The following is an 18,991-nucleotide window of genomic DNA, read 5'->3' as shown; positions in this document are numbered from 1 at the left end:
TCTAAAGTCTGTGTAGGAAACAGCACTCAGCAGCTTCACTAGCAGCTTCATGAAGCTGGAAATGTTGCATTTGTATCCTTTAAATTGTAATTACAAGCAGCTGAGTGGTCAAACTGGTATGTCCACCTCTCTCTTGTAATTCCTGCTTAGAGAGCAGACTCTCAGTAAACTGTTGCACCACTGCAGACAGGTACATCAAAATCAAATCCAATATTAGCACAGATACTTCCACTCATTCCACTTGAATATTTACAAATGTATAATACAATAAAAGAAACCATGGTGTGACTACGGTTTAGCACAAGCACTAACTTGGAATAATGCTTGAACAAGGGATGGGGGTGTGGGTGGTGCTGACCGTGGCACAGAGGAGGGAGGGCTTTAAAAACCCTGAGAGACATTCGTGGTGTCACTCAATGCTCACACAAACTGTGACGCCACTAGTTGAGTAACAAAGAAGTGCCAGCATCTGCACAGTGTATACAGGATAAAGCCGACTTAGGCGACCAAATCACAGAGAAACGTACAGAGGGTTGATGTCTCACGTGGGTTAGGGGTTTTCACTAAAGTTTGGTTCATCTGGACAAAAGGACAAAGTTAAAATCAGTCCCTCCTCACTAAGTCAGACTCGGTCTCTCTTCCCTTATCCAGAGGAGTTCAAGCTGCTCAAAGAAAACTGGGCTGACCAAAATTAAGATTTTAAAAAGCCTGGTGTTGTGTTGTTTCTGCCTACAGCTGTCATGACAAGCCCAAGATGGCAGGCAAACCGCCATCTTGATCTGCAGTGAAGCTCTGTGGTAAACCGAGCAAACAACTGACCAGAGATCAGTGCATGGCACAAGCCAACCTCGCCGCAACTTTAGGATTGTCAAAGCTGTGTCTCTTTTTTTATTTAATATTTTACAGAATAAATAATTGTGTACCCTGACTGCCTCTTCATTTTCTCAGCAAACGTTTAAAGGCCTTCCCATAGCCAGTGGGGGGGCTGTAACTAACCACATTTACTCAAGTACTGACCCTAGGTATAGTGTTTAGGTACTTGAGTATTTTCATTTTCTGCTGCTGCGTACTACACTACAGATCTGAGAGAAATACTGTGTACTCCACTACATTATCTGACAGTTATCATACAGCAGTATTTGATATGCAAAGTGTATGAGGAGCTAATAAATAGGATGCAGCTTTTTACTTTTAAACCAGAACTAAAACTGGCTTCACGGTGACAAATCTCAACTCTTGAGCTTTTACAGTCTCACTTTCCTGATGGCTTATTATTTTTTTATTTCTGTTGTCATCCTGGTAACCAAATGTTTCCACCTGACAGAGTAAGATCAGATCAGTTTAAAATCATTTTTGACTTAATCCGCTTTTGCGCAAAAGTCTGATGTCCCCACGAGTTCATTAAAAAGCAAAAAGTAGAAGAAAAAGTAATCACGCAGAGACCGTTTAAAATTCAAGCTCCTTACACCAGAGTGGATTTATTAATCACTCAGTTTCTACTAAGAATTTCCTCTTCATGTTTACATAAATATATGTATGTATAAACATGTATTTAAGGGTTGCAGATCAGTTCACATTCAGGCCTGATCAGTGTGCAGACTTGCATCCATCACAGCCTTTAGGGTCTCTTTGGCACTGCGAGGCTGTGAGGACACCCGCTGACGGCCAGGTAAGCGCAGCGCTTCATTCACATTTTGTCCAGGGGTTCAGTGTGACGCTTTGAACACACGAAGCTTCACACAGGTTCAAAAGTTCCATTCCATGTACGACCACACCAGTGTGTCTGAAAGATGTTCACATCCTGGTTTAAACAGGAGACAGGTCTGGGACTTTAACTCACAGTTCCAGAAGCAGACAGGTGCCAGGTCAACAGGCTCCTTAACCACCATCTGCTGAGCCCAGCTCAGTCAGAGCCTTCCTGGTTCTCCAAGATTGGATCTGAGAGCACAGACAGAGAACGATATCCAGGTTTTAACTGTAAATTTTAACATTTATTGGCGGATTTGAGTTATGGCTTCTCTTAGAAAGTAAGCCCATGCTTGATCAGATTCTTACCACAAGTGAACAAATCATGAAGTTGTCTTTATCCATAAGTTGCATGGTCTCTGACAGTTTAGGTGACGCTGTGCCGAGTAGCACTGTGTTTCTGTTTGTGTCTGTAATCCTGGAGGCCAGAGACTGTACCACTGCTAACATTAACCATTCACTCCCCAGAGGTTCATCACTTCCAACGACAACTTTCACGACCTCTTTGTTTTTACATCGTTTGTCATTATTGTTCTTATGTGGATTACAGCTGCGTTAATTGAAATGAAAGAGTTAAAACACGTTCTCCAAACTAAGGTATCAAACAAAAAGTACAGATACCGAAAATCCAGTATCATATTGACGTCGATAGAATTCACACTGCCAAAAAAGGTCGGATGTTAATTTAACCCTTCTGCAAAGAGAATTACCCATAGTTTTATAAATAAATGTTACAGTGCACGCCACAACACTGCAAAGTGCATGGTTTGATTCCTTTGTTGCTTGTCATGCCCTCACTTGCCCCCCTGCATCTGTTTGCAGTCTAGTGTCAAATACCTGAATACCCTAAGAGCTAAACACTGCACCAGAGAGCCACAGGAGCCCTGTCCTCACCTACAGACCTCTGTCTGTGTTACCTGTCAGTGTGCTGCTAATGTTGGGAGGAGACACAATCAACACGGCACTGCCAGATGGTATCCCAGGATGCACCGCTGGACCCTCAGAGGAGGAGGAACTCAGCCCCTGACACACAAATATGTATTTACATCAGTAAGGGTACCAATACAACATAAACGTACAAAACTATTATTAGTTAAGTGTAGCTAAAGTATCAGTAAGAATGTCTTTCACAACTGGAAAACAAAGGTATCACTGGACCAACCTATCAGAATGTATCACATTAGAGAGAATACCATCAACTATCTATACTGCCTGAATAGGGACACACGGGGTTGGAGCCAACCCCAGCTAACATTGGGCGAGAGGCAGGGTTCAACCCTGTACAGGTCACCAGTCTGTCACAGGGCTGACATGTAGACAAACAACCGCACACACCCACACTCACCCCTACGGGCAATGTAGAGTCACCAGTAAACCTAAGCCGCATGTCTTTGGACTGTGGGAGGAAGCCGGAGAGAATCCATGCAGGGAGAACATGCAGACTCCACACAGGAAGGCCCCGGATCAACCAGGGCTCAAACCCGGAACCTTCCTGCTGTGAGGCAACAACGCTAACCACAGAACACTACATCAGCTTTTAATGACACCTGGAAACCACTTTTAACTCATCTGAACTTGAACCAAACACCCGGGGGTGAGGCTACGCACATTCACACAGACTCCTAAAGACACAATAATCTGCTTTTATTAGTAGCATTTTTGTCATTATTATCCTCGTCTGTCAGTGTCTGTCGGTGGTGACCTCGTCTTGTTGCAGTGCTTGGGATTCGGAGCAGAAATATCATCTACACACTCCCTGTCTTTATTACTTATTTGTTGGTTCAAACCCCCCTCAGCGCCACCTCATGCCCCATTTATCATGTTTTTCCTCTCCACCCTCCTTTTTCAAATGCTATTTTATTTTTTGTTTTGTTGACTGCATATGACATGCACTTCACAGACTCACACACACCACCAATGTAAAACCCTGTCTTGTGTCTGTTGCCCTGTCCTGCCTTGTTTTGTTAACATGCTATTTTGTGTTACAATAAAAAAAAAAAAAAAGAATGTCCCTTGTGACCACTACATGAGAATATACTTGTTATTGTTATTACACATCTTTTCTCAGGCAACATTTAGCTGTTGCAGCTGCTCGAAGTGGACCTACAGTACCTACTTTTAATACTACTAACTAATAATACTCATTTCATCCCTAGGAACCCAACCCTCTGAAATGTAGAAGTATGAAGTAGCTGAAAACAGAAACACAAGTAACATTAAAGTGCCCTCAAATTAAAAAGTAAATATACTTACTTTCCTCCACAAACACAGTTAAACAATCTGTAATCAGACTTTGTTTGTAGGGTTACTGGGGACAAACTGTTAATGTCATTATACACTCACTCTCCACTTTATTAGGTACAAATAAACATCGACAAGGCAAAAAAGGAGGAAGAAGGTGCACTGGTTATCCAGTAAAAGAAACTCCATGTTAACAGCCAAAGCAAAAAGAATCAGTTTAATCATCACTAATAAGTCATCTGTGATAAGTCAGCAGTCTACTGTGTATAAAATAAAGCAATCCAGAGAATGCCGGGACTGCAGAGGCTTTCAAATTTAAAGCACATGTATTGTGCAGCTATTATACAGGAGCATGTAAGTAACAGATTATGACTCAAACGTTCAATATTAATAATTTGGATCAAAGTTTGCAAAGACAGAAATAAAACCAAAGGACCATGGTCAGTGTTTTTACCTTGTCAGTGAAATCATCTGTCATTGGCTCCTGCGTTTCCATGACAACGCTCTCGGACCCCTCCAGGAGACTTGCTGCATCGAGGCGGTCATCCTGGCTCCGCCCCTCTGTCTCCACAACCAGCTGTAATTGGCCAAGGGGGTCAGAGGAGGTGGGGTCAGAGGTCACCGTTTGAATGATGACACCATCGCTGGAGCAGAGGCCATCAGCCTGAGGAAGGAAAAACACAAGTGTCACACAAATTTATATGCCACTACTTTGTGTGTGTGTGTGTAATTAGAACCTTTAGTAACCTAAGCCATCAAATAATGCAACCTCGTATGAACACACAAACAGACTTTACAGGCCCCTGTATAAAGTGAAAGTCAATATTTTAGAGCTCAGTTAAAAGACTATAAGGACAGGCAAAACTATCCCCCAGAGACTCAAGCCAACCAGAAGGACTGGCTGGTCTCTGCCTACAGATGGTATACTCAAATATACCACTAAAGACTGCAAAGAGACTCGGAGGGACCGCAAAGAGGACCGTTCAGTCATTTTTAAAACTAAAGAGCTGCAGATACTGTGTGTTACCTACATACAAATAGCACATGGCTGAAAACACGGCACCTAATCAAAGGTGACAAGAAACAACAAAAGGCAGAAACATCTCAAACTCACCGACAGGCTGTGAAGGATGATGTGTTCGTGTGACGCGGGAGAGGAGCTGGTCGTCAGCGTGACTGTGCTGTTATTGGCTAAACTCAACGGCAGGCCCTGACTGGATGTTGTCTGGAGATAGTAGGTCCCCGGGGTGCCGGTGGGCTGCAGGTGGAAGGACTGAAAAACAAAAGAGGCGCAAAGTTACTAACACATAAATATCATTATTATTAAGACTAAATTAATAACAATAAGCTGAAACTGCAAAGCCTTGATCATCAAGACTTCACAAGGTGGAAAGTCTTGTCAAATTCATAAACACTAAATACAGCTGCAAAACTCCAGCTAACATCAGGTTTAACACAGTGTGACTGCACTTTGAAGCTAATCTTACAGGCAGGATCTCAAAGGTCTGCAGGGCTCCTGTGTTCAGAGAGATGGTCTCACTGTCACTGCCTACTGCGGCTGAATCCGAGGCTTACAGAGAAACACAAAGAGATCCACTGTCAGGACTCACTGGCCACAGCTCAGTGCCAGATGTACAAAAAACACCTGTAGTGTAATTGGACCCAGAACACATGAAAAGACTTGAAAGCTAGAAAAGAGAACGCACAGATGCTACAGGGAGTCTCACCCAGGTGTGTGATCTGCAGCGGGATCTGTACGGGAATCTGCAGTGCGGCCACAGAGCCGGGGGCGGGGCTGATGCTGCTCTCCTCCAGTCGGGTGAGTCGAATCTGGAGCGAGGAGGAGGAGGAGGAGGGGTTGCCTGGTCCTGATGCTGCCTGTGAGGACATCAGCTCCTGGAGGCCCTTCAGGAGGACTGGGGGCACACATGCACACACCAACTAAATAAACCAACTGTATAAAGACAGTTGCATATAAGGTAAATGAAACATTTACAACGAGCTCTGTTAGCTCTGTGTTTGGTCTCCACCACCTCCGGAGGGAAACTTCTGGCTCTGCAGCTGCTAAACGCTTCACTATGTTCAGCAGCTGGTCTCTGACTGGGTCTGTCTGCTGTTTGCTCCTGAGCAGGTCGTGGACAGTGGCTTTTGGAAACAGCTGCGTCCAGCTGTAAGAGCGGTCTGGACACTAAACGCTGAAGACACTAAGAGCTGAAACTCGCTATAAAGCTCTACAGCCAAGAGGATCCGCAGAGTCATCTACTCTTTCTCTGTAGGTTCATTATTGTTTTCACAGTCGGTGTAAAAATATCCATTACAGCCGTTTCAAGAAAAAGGATCTCTGAGACATATTTCTGTTAGCACCCTTAGATTTAATGCTTTGGTCAGGTTTATCAAAGGCCAAGGAGAAAATGTAGACAATAATGTGTGTGTGTGTACCACTGAAGGGGATCTCTTTGTGATTGGCTACTTGTCTCTTGATGCTCCACCACTTCGACCGCAGCCACTGAGGCGACCGGACGCTGCTCCACCCTCCTGCAAGATCCTCCCACTTGATTCCATTCTCATCCTCTGCTTCAAGCTCCGATATCCTGAAACACATTGTTACAGATTCATGTAGAAGTGGAATTTTGATAGCGCGCACACACATGTGCGCACACAGCCCATTACCTGCGTATGAGATTCAGGTCGTCCTCCTTCATCCACTCTGTTCCTCCACTGTGCTTCCAGTTCAGGTAGTTTAACCATTTTGACCGACACTGTTTCTCTGAGCGCGTCCGAACCTGATCGGCGACAGACGCCCAGGAGACACCTCCTGTGACCGCTGACCCCGGTGACACACCTGCCATTTCATAGACAACCTCAGCGAGACGTCTCTCCTCCTCTTCACTCCATTTACCTGTATGGAGGAGGTGAACAAACCCAGCAGAGCTGAGTAGAGTACATTTCAATCTTCTTTATGTTGCTGATACGGTCCAGTAAAATGTCTGAGGTGTTTAGGATGGGCTCTGGACAGTTTGATGATTTCTACTGCACAGTTAAAGGAACAGTCTGATGTTTTGGGAGCCCTTCTTGATGAACAGACTAATAACATGTTTAGCTTAGCCTGGAGGCAGGAGGAAGTTGTTGACACACACACACACACACACACACACACACACACACACACACACACACACTGGTCAGCACCTGTGTTGCACGTGTCCTTCATCAGTCGGCAGCGGTCTTTGACAGAAGAGGCGCTGCGACCCAGAGCTGCTCCAATAGTCGCCCAGTCATTCCCGTGCTTCTCCCGCAACCTGAACACACATATCAGATGTAAACAATACACTAGTGTATAATAATAAAATCTTAGATGCGATTTTTTTTTTTACATTAAAAGAGATACTCACGCTTTGAGCTTGTCTATCTCATCAGGAGTGTATCTTCAGGGAAAAGGAACAAATTACAAACAGAATAAACAAAGTCTGAATGTGTTTTCCATCATCTTTTCCTTCGTACACTCACTTGCCGACGTGGTTGCGGTTGTCGTACATTCGTAGAACGCGTCTGTAGACAGCGAACAGCGGCCTGTTTAACCCCAAGGCCACAGAGCGGTAGAAATCCTTCCTCTCCTCTTTGGACATCTCAAAAATGATCTCTGCTGGGTCTTCGATGCCTCGGCCCTGAAACAGACGCACATAGAGAAGCAAATATACTAAATATGTACAACATGCTAAAGAGAACTAGTCTTCAGACAGATGGTGACATACCTTTACATATTGATCGATGTTGCTCATCAGAATGTCAATCTCCTCTTTAGACCACATGCCCTGCTTCCACCTATGACCTGAAGTGGGAGAAATGTTGAATAAAACACTTAGAGGGTTGGGTTACAGCTAGTAAAACAGGGGACGAGAGGTGAAAACCCCCCTGCACCACTCAGTGCTGCTAGTTCACCTGATTGTCTAAGTGCACAGTGAAAAGTGAAGGCAACTAACATGAACTTAGATTTTTATCACCTCCATTTCTCTTTCATCTGGAACATGGCAGCTGAACAGAATAATAATGTTTAGTAATAAAATGAGAAGTGAGGACATGAGGGGGACATGTCCTCCCACGCCCCCAGTGGACAACACTGGATGCCCTTGTGTGTACCTTTGTTAGCCAGTGTGTCTTTGTCTTCTTTTGTAGTGAACCAGGCCTGACTGACAGGTGACACATCTGTCTTCTGATTGGCTGAGAGAGAGTCCTCATCCTCCTGAAGAATCTACACACACAAGGCATTTGTGAGACCACAGACACAAATCTGTCAAAAATGAACCTTTGGGAAAAATCGAGGCTGTAATTAACATAAACTACAACCAGTTCTGAAACAATCAATCCATTAAAGAGCCCATGGAGCTTTTCACTCATGAGACTTTTTCTTCCTAACAAAATAAAGTATTACATGATAATTTAAGGATTTCCTTGAATGGTCATAATCTCCAGGCCATTGCATGTTCATGTGAGCTTGCCTGACATCCACCGATGACACTGTAAAAGCTGATACTTTCGACTGGTTTTGTAGATATTCTCCCTCCTGCTGCTGCTCTGTGACCAGAGGATGTGGAGAAAAACCAGGGCCTGAGGTTACTGCATGTCCGGGAGCATTTCTGTACAGGGCCTTGCTGTTTTACCTGACCAGGTCTAACCTACAAGCAACTGGCCAGCGAAGCCCCCGCGGGCGGTGAATGATCAGCTGATCAACGCTGGATTCCCCCAGAGCACAGCGCCTGTTTGTTCTGACTGCTTCAGGCCAGTGTGTCTGCCACATGTGATATGTTGCTGGTTAACCAGTGGATTAACAACCCATCATGTTATTGTCAGTGCTACACTACCTGTTGGAATTAGTTTCACTACTTTGGGACTGTATGTGGTCGTGGGAGGAAGACACAATGACCACCGGTTGGATTTACCGACCATGGAGCTACTTGAAATAGAGCGGTTTCCACTACTCGGTGGGACTTAATGCTAAGTTTAAAAAACAGGCTGTGTGTCTGTTAATGCCTTGTTTCTGTAACGTTAGAATTGTTGTAAGGCTGGAGAAGTTACTACATCTGCATTATGACAGTTAAAACATAGGGTTTATCAATTATCCACTTTGTTTATAGTGTTACACATCTCTGTTCATCGGTACATGTACCATTGTTTACCTATCTATGGAGGAGACATTCATATTGATTGTTGTCATGGTTCGTTGTGCTGTCCACTTTCATATTTGGCTCGAACATGTCAGGTAGGATTTGAGGTACTGTCATTGCCAAAAGCGTAGCTTATTTGTTTTTGTTTTTTTTGTTTATGCCTTTTCGTATCTTCCTGACCAGCAACAGAAGGTGTACGCATACACTAACTATTCTTTTTAGAAAGAGGCTCTCTGGTTTTATTATTCTGAAGTAATTACAGACTATTTGAAGTTATGAGGGGTGCCGAGCTAATGTAGAGGTACCCAAGATTAAACATTAAATGGCTGGAAATGAGGGAAATGAGCAGCCATGGGGACTGTTTGGTCACTGCATCACATGATAGAAACACAGTAGCAACTCAGACTGGTCAGTAATCACACAAAGACAGTGCAGAAAAATGAGAAAATGGGGTTTTATATATTTCTGAGGTTGTGAGTTGCTCAGCCACAACAGTGATACAGGACAGAAAGCATGAGTATTTTCCATTCTGATCGTTATACGCCCTCCAGCTATCTGTACCTGAATCTGAGCAGCACCGTGCTCAGAGAGATCACCATCGGCTGTGGCCGTCATCATCACCTCGATGCCCTTTTCATTCTCCACCACTAAAGCAGAAGAAACGCTCAGAATATCTTGTACATTTTTACCTATATATAAAAAAGGTCTATTCATTTGTAGGCTTTATTTATAATTATAAAAAAAAATAAATGTGGCCTCAGCCCTATAAAAAATAATTTCAGATGCCTAAAACTTTATCTATACAACTGGATATTCAGCAGCTTTGATTTACAGATCAGAATTTAAACAAGAAGCATTAAAAGCAAATACATTACCCGCAGGTCTAGTAGATGTGTACAAAGTACAAAAATGCCCCCAAAAACTTGTGTGAAAACTGTTTAGATTTCCCTAGAAACACTCAGATTTGGCTCCCAGTGATCTTCTCTTAATACAGTTTCTTAACATTTACCAAAATCCAGAAGCAAAAAGATCTGGGTTGATAAACATGTTGATAACACTGATCTGATCTGAATACATACGCAGAACAAGTCAGGCTTAATTTCAAATCTACAAACTATCTCACTTAGTGTGCTAAAAGAGGACATGAAGTTAATTGGGGCGAGAGTAGAGGACGTTGTGGATAGAGTTAGGTGGAAACAGATGATTCGCTGTGGCAACCCCTAACGGGAACAGCCGAAAGAAGAAGAAGAAGAAATTATCTCACTTAGAAATTGAGTTTGAGAGGACATTTTTGAAATGAGGGATTATCTGAGCGTTTGGTTTAGTTGAAGCTTATAACACTGAAGGTGTACCAGTGATATAAATTCAAAAACGTGTGTGTCTCACTCGGTAAGGTGACCACAGAAAATTGAGGTGTGCCCGAGTCTTCCTGTTCCTCTGTAGAGAGACGCAGTTTCTTCTGAAGTGGCTCCGACTCCTCATCTAACCCACACACAGCAAGAGCTCTTTATTATCACACCTGCAGTCAGCTTTTTACTTACAATGGGGCTGCAAGTAGGCTCAATAGTAAACACTGTAATCCATGTCTATGAAAGCTCTGAGATGATGAGAGGAAACCAGAAAAGATAAAGATGTAAAACAGGCCAAACCCACCATTGGGAGGACAGTGCAGTATGATGCTTCCATCACTGTTCTGAGTAAGTGTGACAGACTTGACTGTCTCTAACGGTGCAGCCTCCTCTTCCTCTGCTGTTGAACTCATCCTGTACCTGGTGATAAGTTAAATACATTCACTGCTAATGCACAGCTACAGCTTAGTGTTATCAATGCAGACCTCACAGCAAACACAGGTCATAAATATGAGGAAGGCAAGCATATTTAATTCTCACCACCAAGGCTGGATTACGGTTACAGATCTTAAAACATATTGTGTGTGCAAAACACCATAAAATATCTCAGAATTTAATGTGATTTGCAGGAAGAGTGGGTGGCAACCCATACATCAAGAAAATCTCTAAAAACTGTTAGCAAACTGTGATAGCTGTCAAATAGTGTAATTATGTACCGCCTTACTAGGGTGCCCAAACCTCTGCACATGCCACAATTTTTGTTAATTGTAGTTCATAAAGTAAAAAATGACAGCAGATTAACATTTGAAGACATGTCCGTTTGCTGCAGGGGTTGTCTTTATATCTATTGGCTTAAAAGAAATAAACAAAATATGCAATTTGGTCAAACTTTAGCACACAACTGTTTTATCGAGCTTGAACTGCTCGCTACCGCCATCTACTGATTTCAGTGCAACCAGCCAGTAGTTTGGCTATAATTGACCTAAATGTGATGTGCTTTTTGAACAGCATGTATGGCAAATTGCACGCTGGGCCGCTTTTAAAAGGTTCTACTTGAGTTAAAAACTATGACTGTGCTTATTATTTGGCAATCAACCAGAATATTCGGAACAGTAGCGAAAACACGGGGATTCAGCGCAAAGATGGATGTGGTTTATGTTTAGTTACACCAACATTAAAATACACAGGTATGAAAACACATCAGCAGCAGTGTAGTTATGTAAAAGAATGCTTCCAGAAGACAGCGTCCGGCCATCTGCGAACCCCTACACAATGCTAACCGTTAGCGTCCAGCAAGCTAGCCAAGTTGAATGAAAGACGAAAAATCTCCGCCGCCATGTTAGTCGACAAGGCGAAGCTTATGGCGTCCGTACTGGTTTGACTATTTCTGGCGCTTTATTCTGTTTTTGTGGTGATTTTTCCCACGCTAAAATTTCTCTGCGCATTCCCCCGGGTACCACTACCAAACAGAAAGTGAATTTTACTTTTGATTTGGATACTTACTTCCTGTTTTTGGTCCGGGGACTTGTGAGTTACCAGGATGAAGGTAAGTGCCAGGATGGAGGCTCGGCCATCCGAGGGCCAGTCGTTGGGTTGCCAGATATGGAAATTATCCGTAAACTCAAGGATTATGTTATACGTAGTGTGTGTCTGTAAAATCTAAAATGGTTATATTTACTCTTGATTTAATATGAGATTATTCATTTCACATGTTCGCTTGTCGTTCTTTTTACATTGCGACCTACATTTTATGAAAATAAATAATGCATTGGGATTCAAGGGGTCAGTGTGCTGCAAAGAAAAGTAAAACGACATGAAAGAGACATAAAGCTAAAGAAAAGAGTGACAAAGAAACCATAAAGACACAGAATGCTATATAAAGAGATGCAAACACCTATAAGGGTAAATGAAAGTACAGCAGATGGTCATGTTGTTTGTAGCAGCGTGAATATATATACATTTTATTTTTAGATTTGTATTTTGCTGAATCGTGTAGTGCAACAATTAAAGGGCATTAAACACATTTTATGTATAATTGCAATTAATTTATGTTGCATTTTAAGACTTAAAGTTAGAATAGAAATCAAAAATAAATATAATTGTTTTGTGTAATTATCCCTGGAAATAATATTGATTCACGATCACTAATGAAGACTTGTATGTCGTTGAAAGCTCTGTAAAAAAAAAGATATTACGTGGACCTTATATGTTCCTAAAATGTTAATTTTTTTTCTTAAATTGAAAACAGTTTCCTTTGATTGTGAGAATCAAACCTGGCAACCACCCTTCCCACTTTAATAATGTCCGGGTAACAACTGGTAGCAACCCCTGACTCGTTTTCTTTCTTTTTTATCGACTTACTCAACGTGTAGTTAATATTTAAAATCTAAACGGACACTAAACAAATTTAAATAGTGTTTGATATTAATCCCTTAGTGCGTTTGTAGATAAACAAGTGAGTTTTTTTTAGACAAGTAGTTCCACTGTTGTGACAGACAGACGACTATTGGTGACGGACAAAAACTGTAAGCTGCAAAAACCAAAGGCACACATTTTAAACTTACATCTATAATTTAGCCAAGGCATGGGAGAACAGCCATTGAGAGTGTAAGTTTAACTACAGATACTTTATGCTTTCAACAATGTTCCGTGTGTTTAAATGTTGTTGTGGTTGATTTTGTGATAGTTGATTTTGTTTTGAATTTTATCATGTGTGCAAGGTGTACGCTAAAACACATTTATGAAGGTTTTTTGTGAATATGATGGGCAAACGGGGGTTTCTAGATACCGTTATAACATGGTTAATGTTCAGGGAGTTAAATTGCTTCATTTGTGACCAGAGTCCATATAAATCTATACGAAACGCGACCACCCTCGCCAGACCTAATTCAAAATTTCGATAATTTGCGGTGTAGAGTTTACAGAGGTTACAAACCGGATGCCTTATACATTTTAAATGCTACTAATGTAAAGCGCAGGGTTTGGTTATACCTGCCGCATCTAAATGGTGTTTTTAAAATCTGCTTGTATGGGTTTACCAACGACCAAGGCACCCCTCAGGTATTGCTGGCTGTAAGAAACTGCAGCAGTGTTTGGGCAGAGAATATGGTTGAGCTTTGGGATAGATGTTACTCTTTTCACAGTGTCAGCCAACAGAAACTAACTACGAGATATTTGGAGTCTAAAATGTTTCCTTAAAGGAGTGTTATGATTTGATGATTAGAGCAGCTACAGTATATATGTACTTACTGTTTACCTTATTGTTTATGCCTCAGTATGATGATATAAGTTTAATATACTGTGTAGGGCTTTAGACATTCTACAGATGTTTCTTCACTAAAGGAGTGTTTTCAAACTTAAAATACAACCCTTTCTATTGACTAGCTAAAGCAGAAGACATAAAATAGCAAATGGTTTTGTGAAACATATAAAGTGGCTGAAACCTTGGCATAGTTCTGTGTTGAAATATTAAAATGTGCGCCTGTCTCCAGCTTGGCGTGCGGGGATGTTGAAGGCAGACTGAATGCTCTGTTCAGTCGTGTCCAGGCCATCCAGAAGAAGACTGGACAGTTTGATGTGAGATTTAAAGTTTTGTGTTTTTGTTACAGTAGTTGAACAGTAAGTCAGCTTGAAGGTGGTAAAATACACCTACTAGTTTGATAATTGCTACACTGCAGTAGTATAAAGATATTTGCTACCAAAGCAACAATGTAAAAATGCTGTAAAAATGTACTTCCCACTGTTGCTACACTGTCATTAAGTTGATGTCTGGAGCCATTTTTCCACAGTTGCTGTTGTGTGTTGGAGAGTTTTTTGGAACGACACCAGAGGCCGAAGCAGAGTGGCAGGAGTACAAAACTAGAGAAAAGAAAGGTATGAACATCTGGATTAACCAGCTGTTGCACTGATTTCCACTGGTCACACTTTTCCAGAATCCATTTTAGGAAATGAGAAACCTAAAGCTGGTATTCCATTTTTTTGTGGAAGGATTTCTTTTTTAACAAAAGTCTTCTGTGTCTTTTGTGCTTGCTCAGCTCCCATCCACACTTTCATCCTGGGAGCAGCAAGCCAGGAGACGCTGAAGAACTTCCCCAGTATTGACGGCTGCGAGCTGGCTGAGAACATCACGTATCTGGGTAGGAGCTTGCAAGGCCCTTCACTGCACCCATGTTTCCCTCACTTGTGGCTGCTCTCTAGGGCTACAGCTAACAATTCTTATCCAGTGAAATGGCACTGATGGTCTGTGTTTTAGGTCGTCGAGGGGTGTTCACAGGCGTGTCAGGACTACAGATTGTCTACGTCAGCGGCCGGGAGGCCCTACAGGAGCCGGCCCCGGCTCACTGCTTCACATCCAAAGATCTGTCAGCACTCGTGGCTCCGCTGACCAGCAGCTCCAAGTTCAGAGGGGTCGACATTTTGCTGACGTCACAGTGGCCCCGAGGAGTGTGGCACTACGCAAACAACCCCGTAACCAAGACTTCAAATCCACAATAACAAATACTACTGAATGGAGATTTTTGTGGCCGAGCCTTGAGTTTAAAGGCTCTGCTTTTGTATTCATGTGTGTCTGCTGCAGGAAGTGAACACAAAACTTTGTGGGAGCAGTTCAGTGGCCAGCCTCGCAGAAAAACTGAGACCACGATACCACTTTGCTGCACTAGAGGGCGCTCACTATGAGAGACTCCCTTACAGGTACAGTGTACACCTGTGGACGGCTCTCTGTTGACCTGAGAAGTTTTAACAAAGAAGTGCTCAGATTCTTTTATCTTTTAACTTCCTGTCTACACCATCAGTGAGAATACTTTGCAGTGCGTGAACTGACTGTGAACACCCTCTGCCAGGCAGGTTTTCTGTCCGACAGTGTGTGAACTGTTTTTACTTTTACTACTTTAACATTTTGCTGTTAATACTTGTTTACTTTGAAGTTTTCAATGGAGTATTTTCAATTTGTTTAGTGTGTTTGCTTATGTACAGCATAAAAACTGCCACCGCTACTATGTGATACATATACCAGTGGTTTACATTTGCTCAATCACCCTTTGTCAAAGTAGGTTATGTGATTTTCATGTTTCTGTTCTCATCTTCAGAAATCATGTTGTTCTCCAGGAAAACGCTCAGCACGTCAGCCGCTTCATCGCACTGGCGCCCGTCAACAACCCAGCCAAGAAGAAGGTGTGTGTGCGCACATCAGTCTGTGGTTAAATGATCACATGCTATTAAAGCCAGCTATGTAGGCATTAGAGTCCCATACGTCATGCTGGATCCTTAGACACAACTGGAAGTTAGGTTTTGTAGTTGAACCTTTGAAACCCCTTGCCATACAGTGACACCATCACATGCTGAGCTCTCTGTCCTCAGTACCTGTACGCCTTCAACATAATCCCCATGAAGGTCATGGACCCATCAGAGCTGGTGAAGCAGCCACAGGATGTGACAGAAAACCCCTACAGGCGCTCCACGAAAGACACAACAGACACACAAAAGACAGGCCTGAACACCACAGAAGAAGAGGTACGGGGGGTTGTGTGTGTAAAAATGTGGCCATGCAGCACTATTACATGCATAGTTCTGCTGCAAAAACAGTTCAGTTTTAGTGTAAAGACTCTTTGATTAACAATAAAAGTAAGTCAGTGGAAGTCCCCAGATGTTTGACTTCAGTAGAAGTAGTGATACCACAGTGGAAAAAGTAAAAATAAAAGAATTGGCATCACTTCATTTCAGAATAATGTATATTACAAGATTGTAAATGCATTATGGTGTACACCACTCCACCGCTGCAGCAGCTGTTTATGGGCACTGTGTGTCCCGCTGGGTAGCGTGTGAATGTTCCATGAGGGCTCACATGTGAGACATCCTTGCTTAAAGCCTAGCAGGTTGTGTTCTTCTGTATCAAGTGTCTCTGTCCTTCCTGTTGTCTGTTAAGGAGCCGCCCCATCAGTTCTTCTTTGACCTGAGCACGAAGCAGGGCGGGGGTCCTTGGGGCCGCGGCAGGAAGAGACAGACAGGCAGAGAAGGACGAGAGCAGCAGCATGACGGAGACGGACACCACCGGGGGCAGCCCAAACAGCCCCGCAGACACCGTAAGCAGTGACAGTAGGAGACACGAGACACATGTGATATCGCTCACTTCCACAGGATATCATTATCGCTGGTGTCCACATGAGAAAACTATAATCCCACCTCAGAGTAAACCCTGCCTGAGAATCATCATGTTTAAAAGGTTTCCTCAGTGTCACAGTGATGCAGTAACACTGGTTACACTGCAAACAGGAGCTGATCATAGCTAGATGGAACACCCACAAAAAGGTTCAAATGGTGCATGTAGTCTTGTGTTTTAATACTTTGTAATATTTTGTGTTCTTGTAGCTCAGCCATCTGGTCCCTGCTGGTTCTGTCTGGCCAGTCCTCAGGTGGAGAAACACCTGGTCTTCAGCATCGGAACACATGTGAGTTTGGTTGCATTACTGAATATCACCTATGTGTATAATCAGATAGGAAGCTCTGCACACAGTGGCACAGGTAACAATGTGACGGGCTGACCAGGGCGAGTTTGTGTGCAGTGCTACCTGGCTCTGGCCAAAGGCGGGCTGACTCCTCGCCATGTGCTGATCCTCCCCATCGGTCACTACCAGTCCGTGGTGGAGCTGAGCTCAGAGGTGGTGGAGGAGATGGAGAAATACAAGGCGGCCCTGAGGAGCTTCTACAGGAGCAAAGGAGAGCGCTGTGTGCTGTTTGAGAGAAATTACAAAAGCCAACACCTGCAGCTACAGGTAGAAGCACACGACATCTTCTCATTGTCGGGTTGTTGTGTTACAGTCACAGTATAAAATGTTTACTCATGCTGCGCTGTAGGATCATTGGTTCTGCACTGTCACACTCTATAGTCACACACTGTAGCTTTCAGCATTGAAAGTACACTCACTGCCAGTTTATTAGGAACACCTAGCTCAGTCTAGTCCAACAGTCCTACCAAAAATCCTCCTCCTTGAAGGTGATAATGTTTATGTTACATTTGAAAATCGGTGTTTGTGGTACAGTCCTGTTGGAATATATTCTTATCAACAGCAGTGGTGCAAAGTAAGCACATTTACTTATAGTACATCTTGGGGTACTTATACTTCCAGTTTCTACTACTTTATACTACATTCAGAAGACATTTTTTTGATGAGCATACAGTAATCAAATCTTTTTGGATGACGTTTTCTCTAAGTTCCTTAAAGTGGTTTGACTTCACTGAGGCTCAAAAATGGAAAAACGCTTCAAATCTTTGATTTTGAAAGACTCGAGAACAGTTCACAAGAAGAGCACAGGTGTGTGCTGCCGCTGTTCTACCACATAAACTCAACAGTAAAGTAAAGCTGCTACAACAGAAAAGTGGTGCTTAAGGAAAAATGCATTTAAAAACCCTGAGGATAAAATACATACTAATGTATCGGTCACCGGGGCATGTAGACAGTAATACTAAGATACTTTGAGGAGGATTTTTAAAGCAGGACCTTTATGTGTATTTTTACATTGTTGTTTTGGTTCTTTTATTTAAATAAACGATCTGAATTCCTTGTCCTATACTTGACCTCTCAGCTGTATGTAATAATTATTTATTGGCCTTATTTCACACTTAAACCTGCGTATCTGAGTAAAAAGCTAAACTTTCTGCTTTTCTATAAATTCAAAGGATATTAAGTGTTAATACCTTATTTGTTTAAAATCATTAATTAGAATTCCCCTAGGAATTGATCATGTTGTCTCTCTGTATTGTTTCTTTATTTTAATAAAGAACAGAAGGAATTGATCTAAAGAAGCTCTAGATATCATTTTATGATCGCAGGCAGTTTGTGTTACTGCTCACGCCCTGGTGGCTTCAGATGCAACAGGGTTTGGTCTCTGCTGTTGTTGTTCAGGTCGTCCCAGTGCCGCTGGACCGCTGCATCACAGAGGACATCAAGGACGCGTTCACGGTCCACGCTCAGGAGCAACAGATGGAGCTGATGGAGATCCCTCAACACACAGACCTCAAACAGGTACGTGCGTTGACACACAGCTCATAAACCGGGATCAGAAAGCCGCACATGCTGTGCCAGTGTGCACAGTTGTTTTTCTTCTCATATTCGCTCTTATGGAATTCCTGAACATGATACAGAAGCTGCACTAAGCATGTGTGTTCAGATTGCCCCTCCAGGGACGCCGTACTTCTATGTGGAGCTGGACTCAGGGGAGAAACTCTTCTACCGCATCCAGAAACATTTTCCTCTGCAGTTTGGAAGGTGAGCAGCATTCTCACAAAACAGCCTGTGTTTAGCAGTAAACATCAGTGTTTATCCTCAGTAACTGATGATTTAGAGGTCAATAAAACTGACCTTCAGCCAACGAAACCCAAGATTTAAGGAAATGCATTTGTTTTTTTTTAATTTATCATGAATCCAAAAAACAATCCTTAATATCATTTAACAAACACACAGGGGGAGGTAGAGGATAAGTATTCACAATTACAGG

General features: G+C 42.7%; 2 protein-coding genes across 4 annotated transcripts in view; one reads left to right on the top strand and one right to left on the bottom strand.

The window, feature by feature from the left end:
• Positions 1-1,429: 1,429 nt before the first annotated feature.
• Positions 1,430-12,102, bottom strand: dmtf1 (cyclin D binding myb-like transcription factor 1). 2 transcript variants are annotated; one of them, XM_020613292.1, is made up of 17 exons: positions 12,002-12,102; positions 10,803-10,918; positions 10,536-10,631; positions 9,711-9,796; positions 8,125-8,236; positions 7,740-7,816; positions 7,495-7,652; positions 7,380-7,412; positions 7,177-7,286; positions 6,658-6,886; positions 6,427-6,578; positions 5,715-5,903; positions 5,475-5,557; positions 5,102-5,260; positions 4,442-4,651; positions 2,664-2,769; positions 1,430-1,938 (listed from the first exon to the last, which is right to left on the bottom strand). In XM_020613292.1, the coding sequence occupies exons 2-17, from the start codon at positions 10,909-10,911 to the stop codon at positions 1,904-1,906; spliced, it is 1,944 nt and encodes a 647-aa protein (XP_020468948.1). In that variant the 5' UTR covers positions 10,912-10,918; positions 12,002-12,102; the 3' UTR covers positions 1,430-1,903. The 2 variants fall into 2 exon arrangements, with proteins under 2 accessions (XP_020468948.1, XP_020468949.1); XM_020613293.1 differs by lacking the exon at positions 12,002-12,102 and adding an exon at positions 11,779-11,991.
• The window catches only part of cwf19l1 (CWF19 like cell cycle control factor 1), a 9,126-nt gene continuing 1,443 nt past the window's right edge, over positions 11,309-18,991 (top strand). Inside the window, exons 1-13 of one of the 2 annotated variants that reach the window (XM_020613294.1) lie at positions 11,309-11,685; positions 13,990-14,074; positions 14,287-14,371; positions 14,533-14,634; positions 14,751-14,965; positions 15,075-15,190; positions 15,586-15,670; positions 15,857-16,009; positions 16,422-16,578; positions 16,865-16,944; positions 17,059-17,268; positions 18,400-18,519; positions 18,665-18,762. In XM_020613294.1, the coding sequence (XP_020468950.1) occupies positions 11,645-11,685; positions 13,990-14,074; positions 14,287-14,371; positions 14,533-14,634; positions 14,751-14,965; positions 15,075-15,190; positions 15,586-15,670; positions 15,857-16,009; positions 16,422-16,578; positions 16,865-16,944; positions 17,059-17,268; positions 18,400-18,519; positions 18,665-18,762 (1,547 nt within the window). In that variant the 5' untranslated portion in view covers positions 11,309-11,644. Of the gene's footprint in view, positions 11,686-12,800; positions 13,106-13,989; positions 14,075-14,286; positions 14,372-14,532; positions 14,635-14,750; positions 14,966-15,074; positions 15,191-15,585; positions 15,671-15,856; positions 16,010-16,421; positions 16,579-16,864; positions 16,945-17,058; positions 17,269-18,399; positions 18,520-18,664; positions 18,763-18,991 lie in introns of those variants that run through there. The other variant, XM_020613295.1, reaches the window with a different exon arrangement.

Source organism: Monopterus albus, unplaced genomic scaffold (assembly GCF_001952655.1).
Source record: "Monopterus albus unplaced genomic scaffold, M_albus_1.0 scaffold132.1, whole genome shotgun sequence".
Lineage (NCBI taxonomy): Eukaryota > Metazoa > Chordata > Actinopteri > Synbranchiformes > Synbranchidae > Monopterus > Monopterus albus.
Note: the sequence above shows the minus strand (reverse complement) of the source record. Positions and strands in the feature narration are given on the sequence as shown.

What these genes read in the sequence shown, in the direction of transcription:
- dmtf1 (XM_020613292.1), bottom strand. Translation starts at nt 10,911, where the DNA reads ATGAGTTCAACAGCAGAGGAAGAGGAGGCTGCACCGTTAGAGACAGTC. An exon ending in GCTGCAGATCACACACCTGG is followed by an intron (nt 5,558 to 5,714) that starts GTGAGACTCCCT and finishes TTTCTCTGTAAG; the next exon opens with CCTCGGATTCAGCCGCAGTA. An exon ending in CAGATGATTTCACTGACAAG is followed by an intron (nt 2,770 to 4,441) that starts GTAAAAACACTG and finishes TTTGTGTGTCAG; the next exon opens with GGGCTGAGTTCCTCCTCCTC.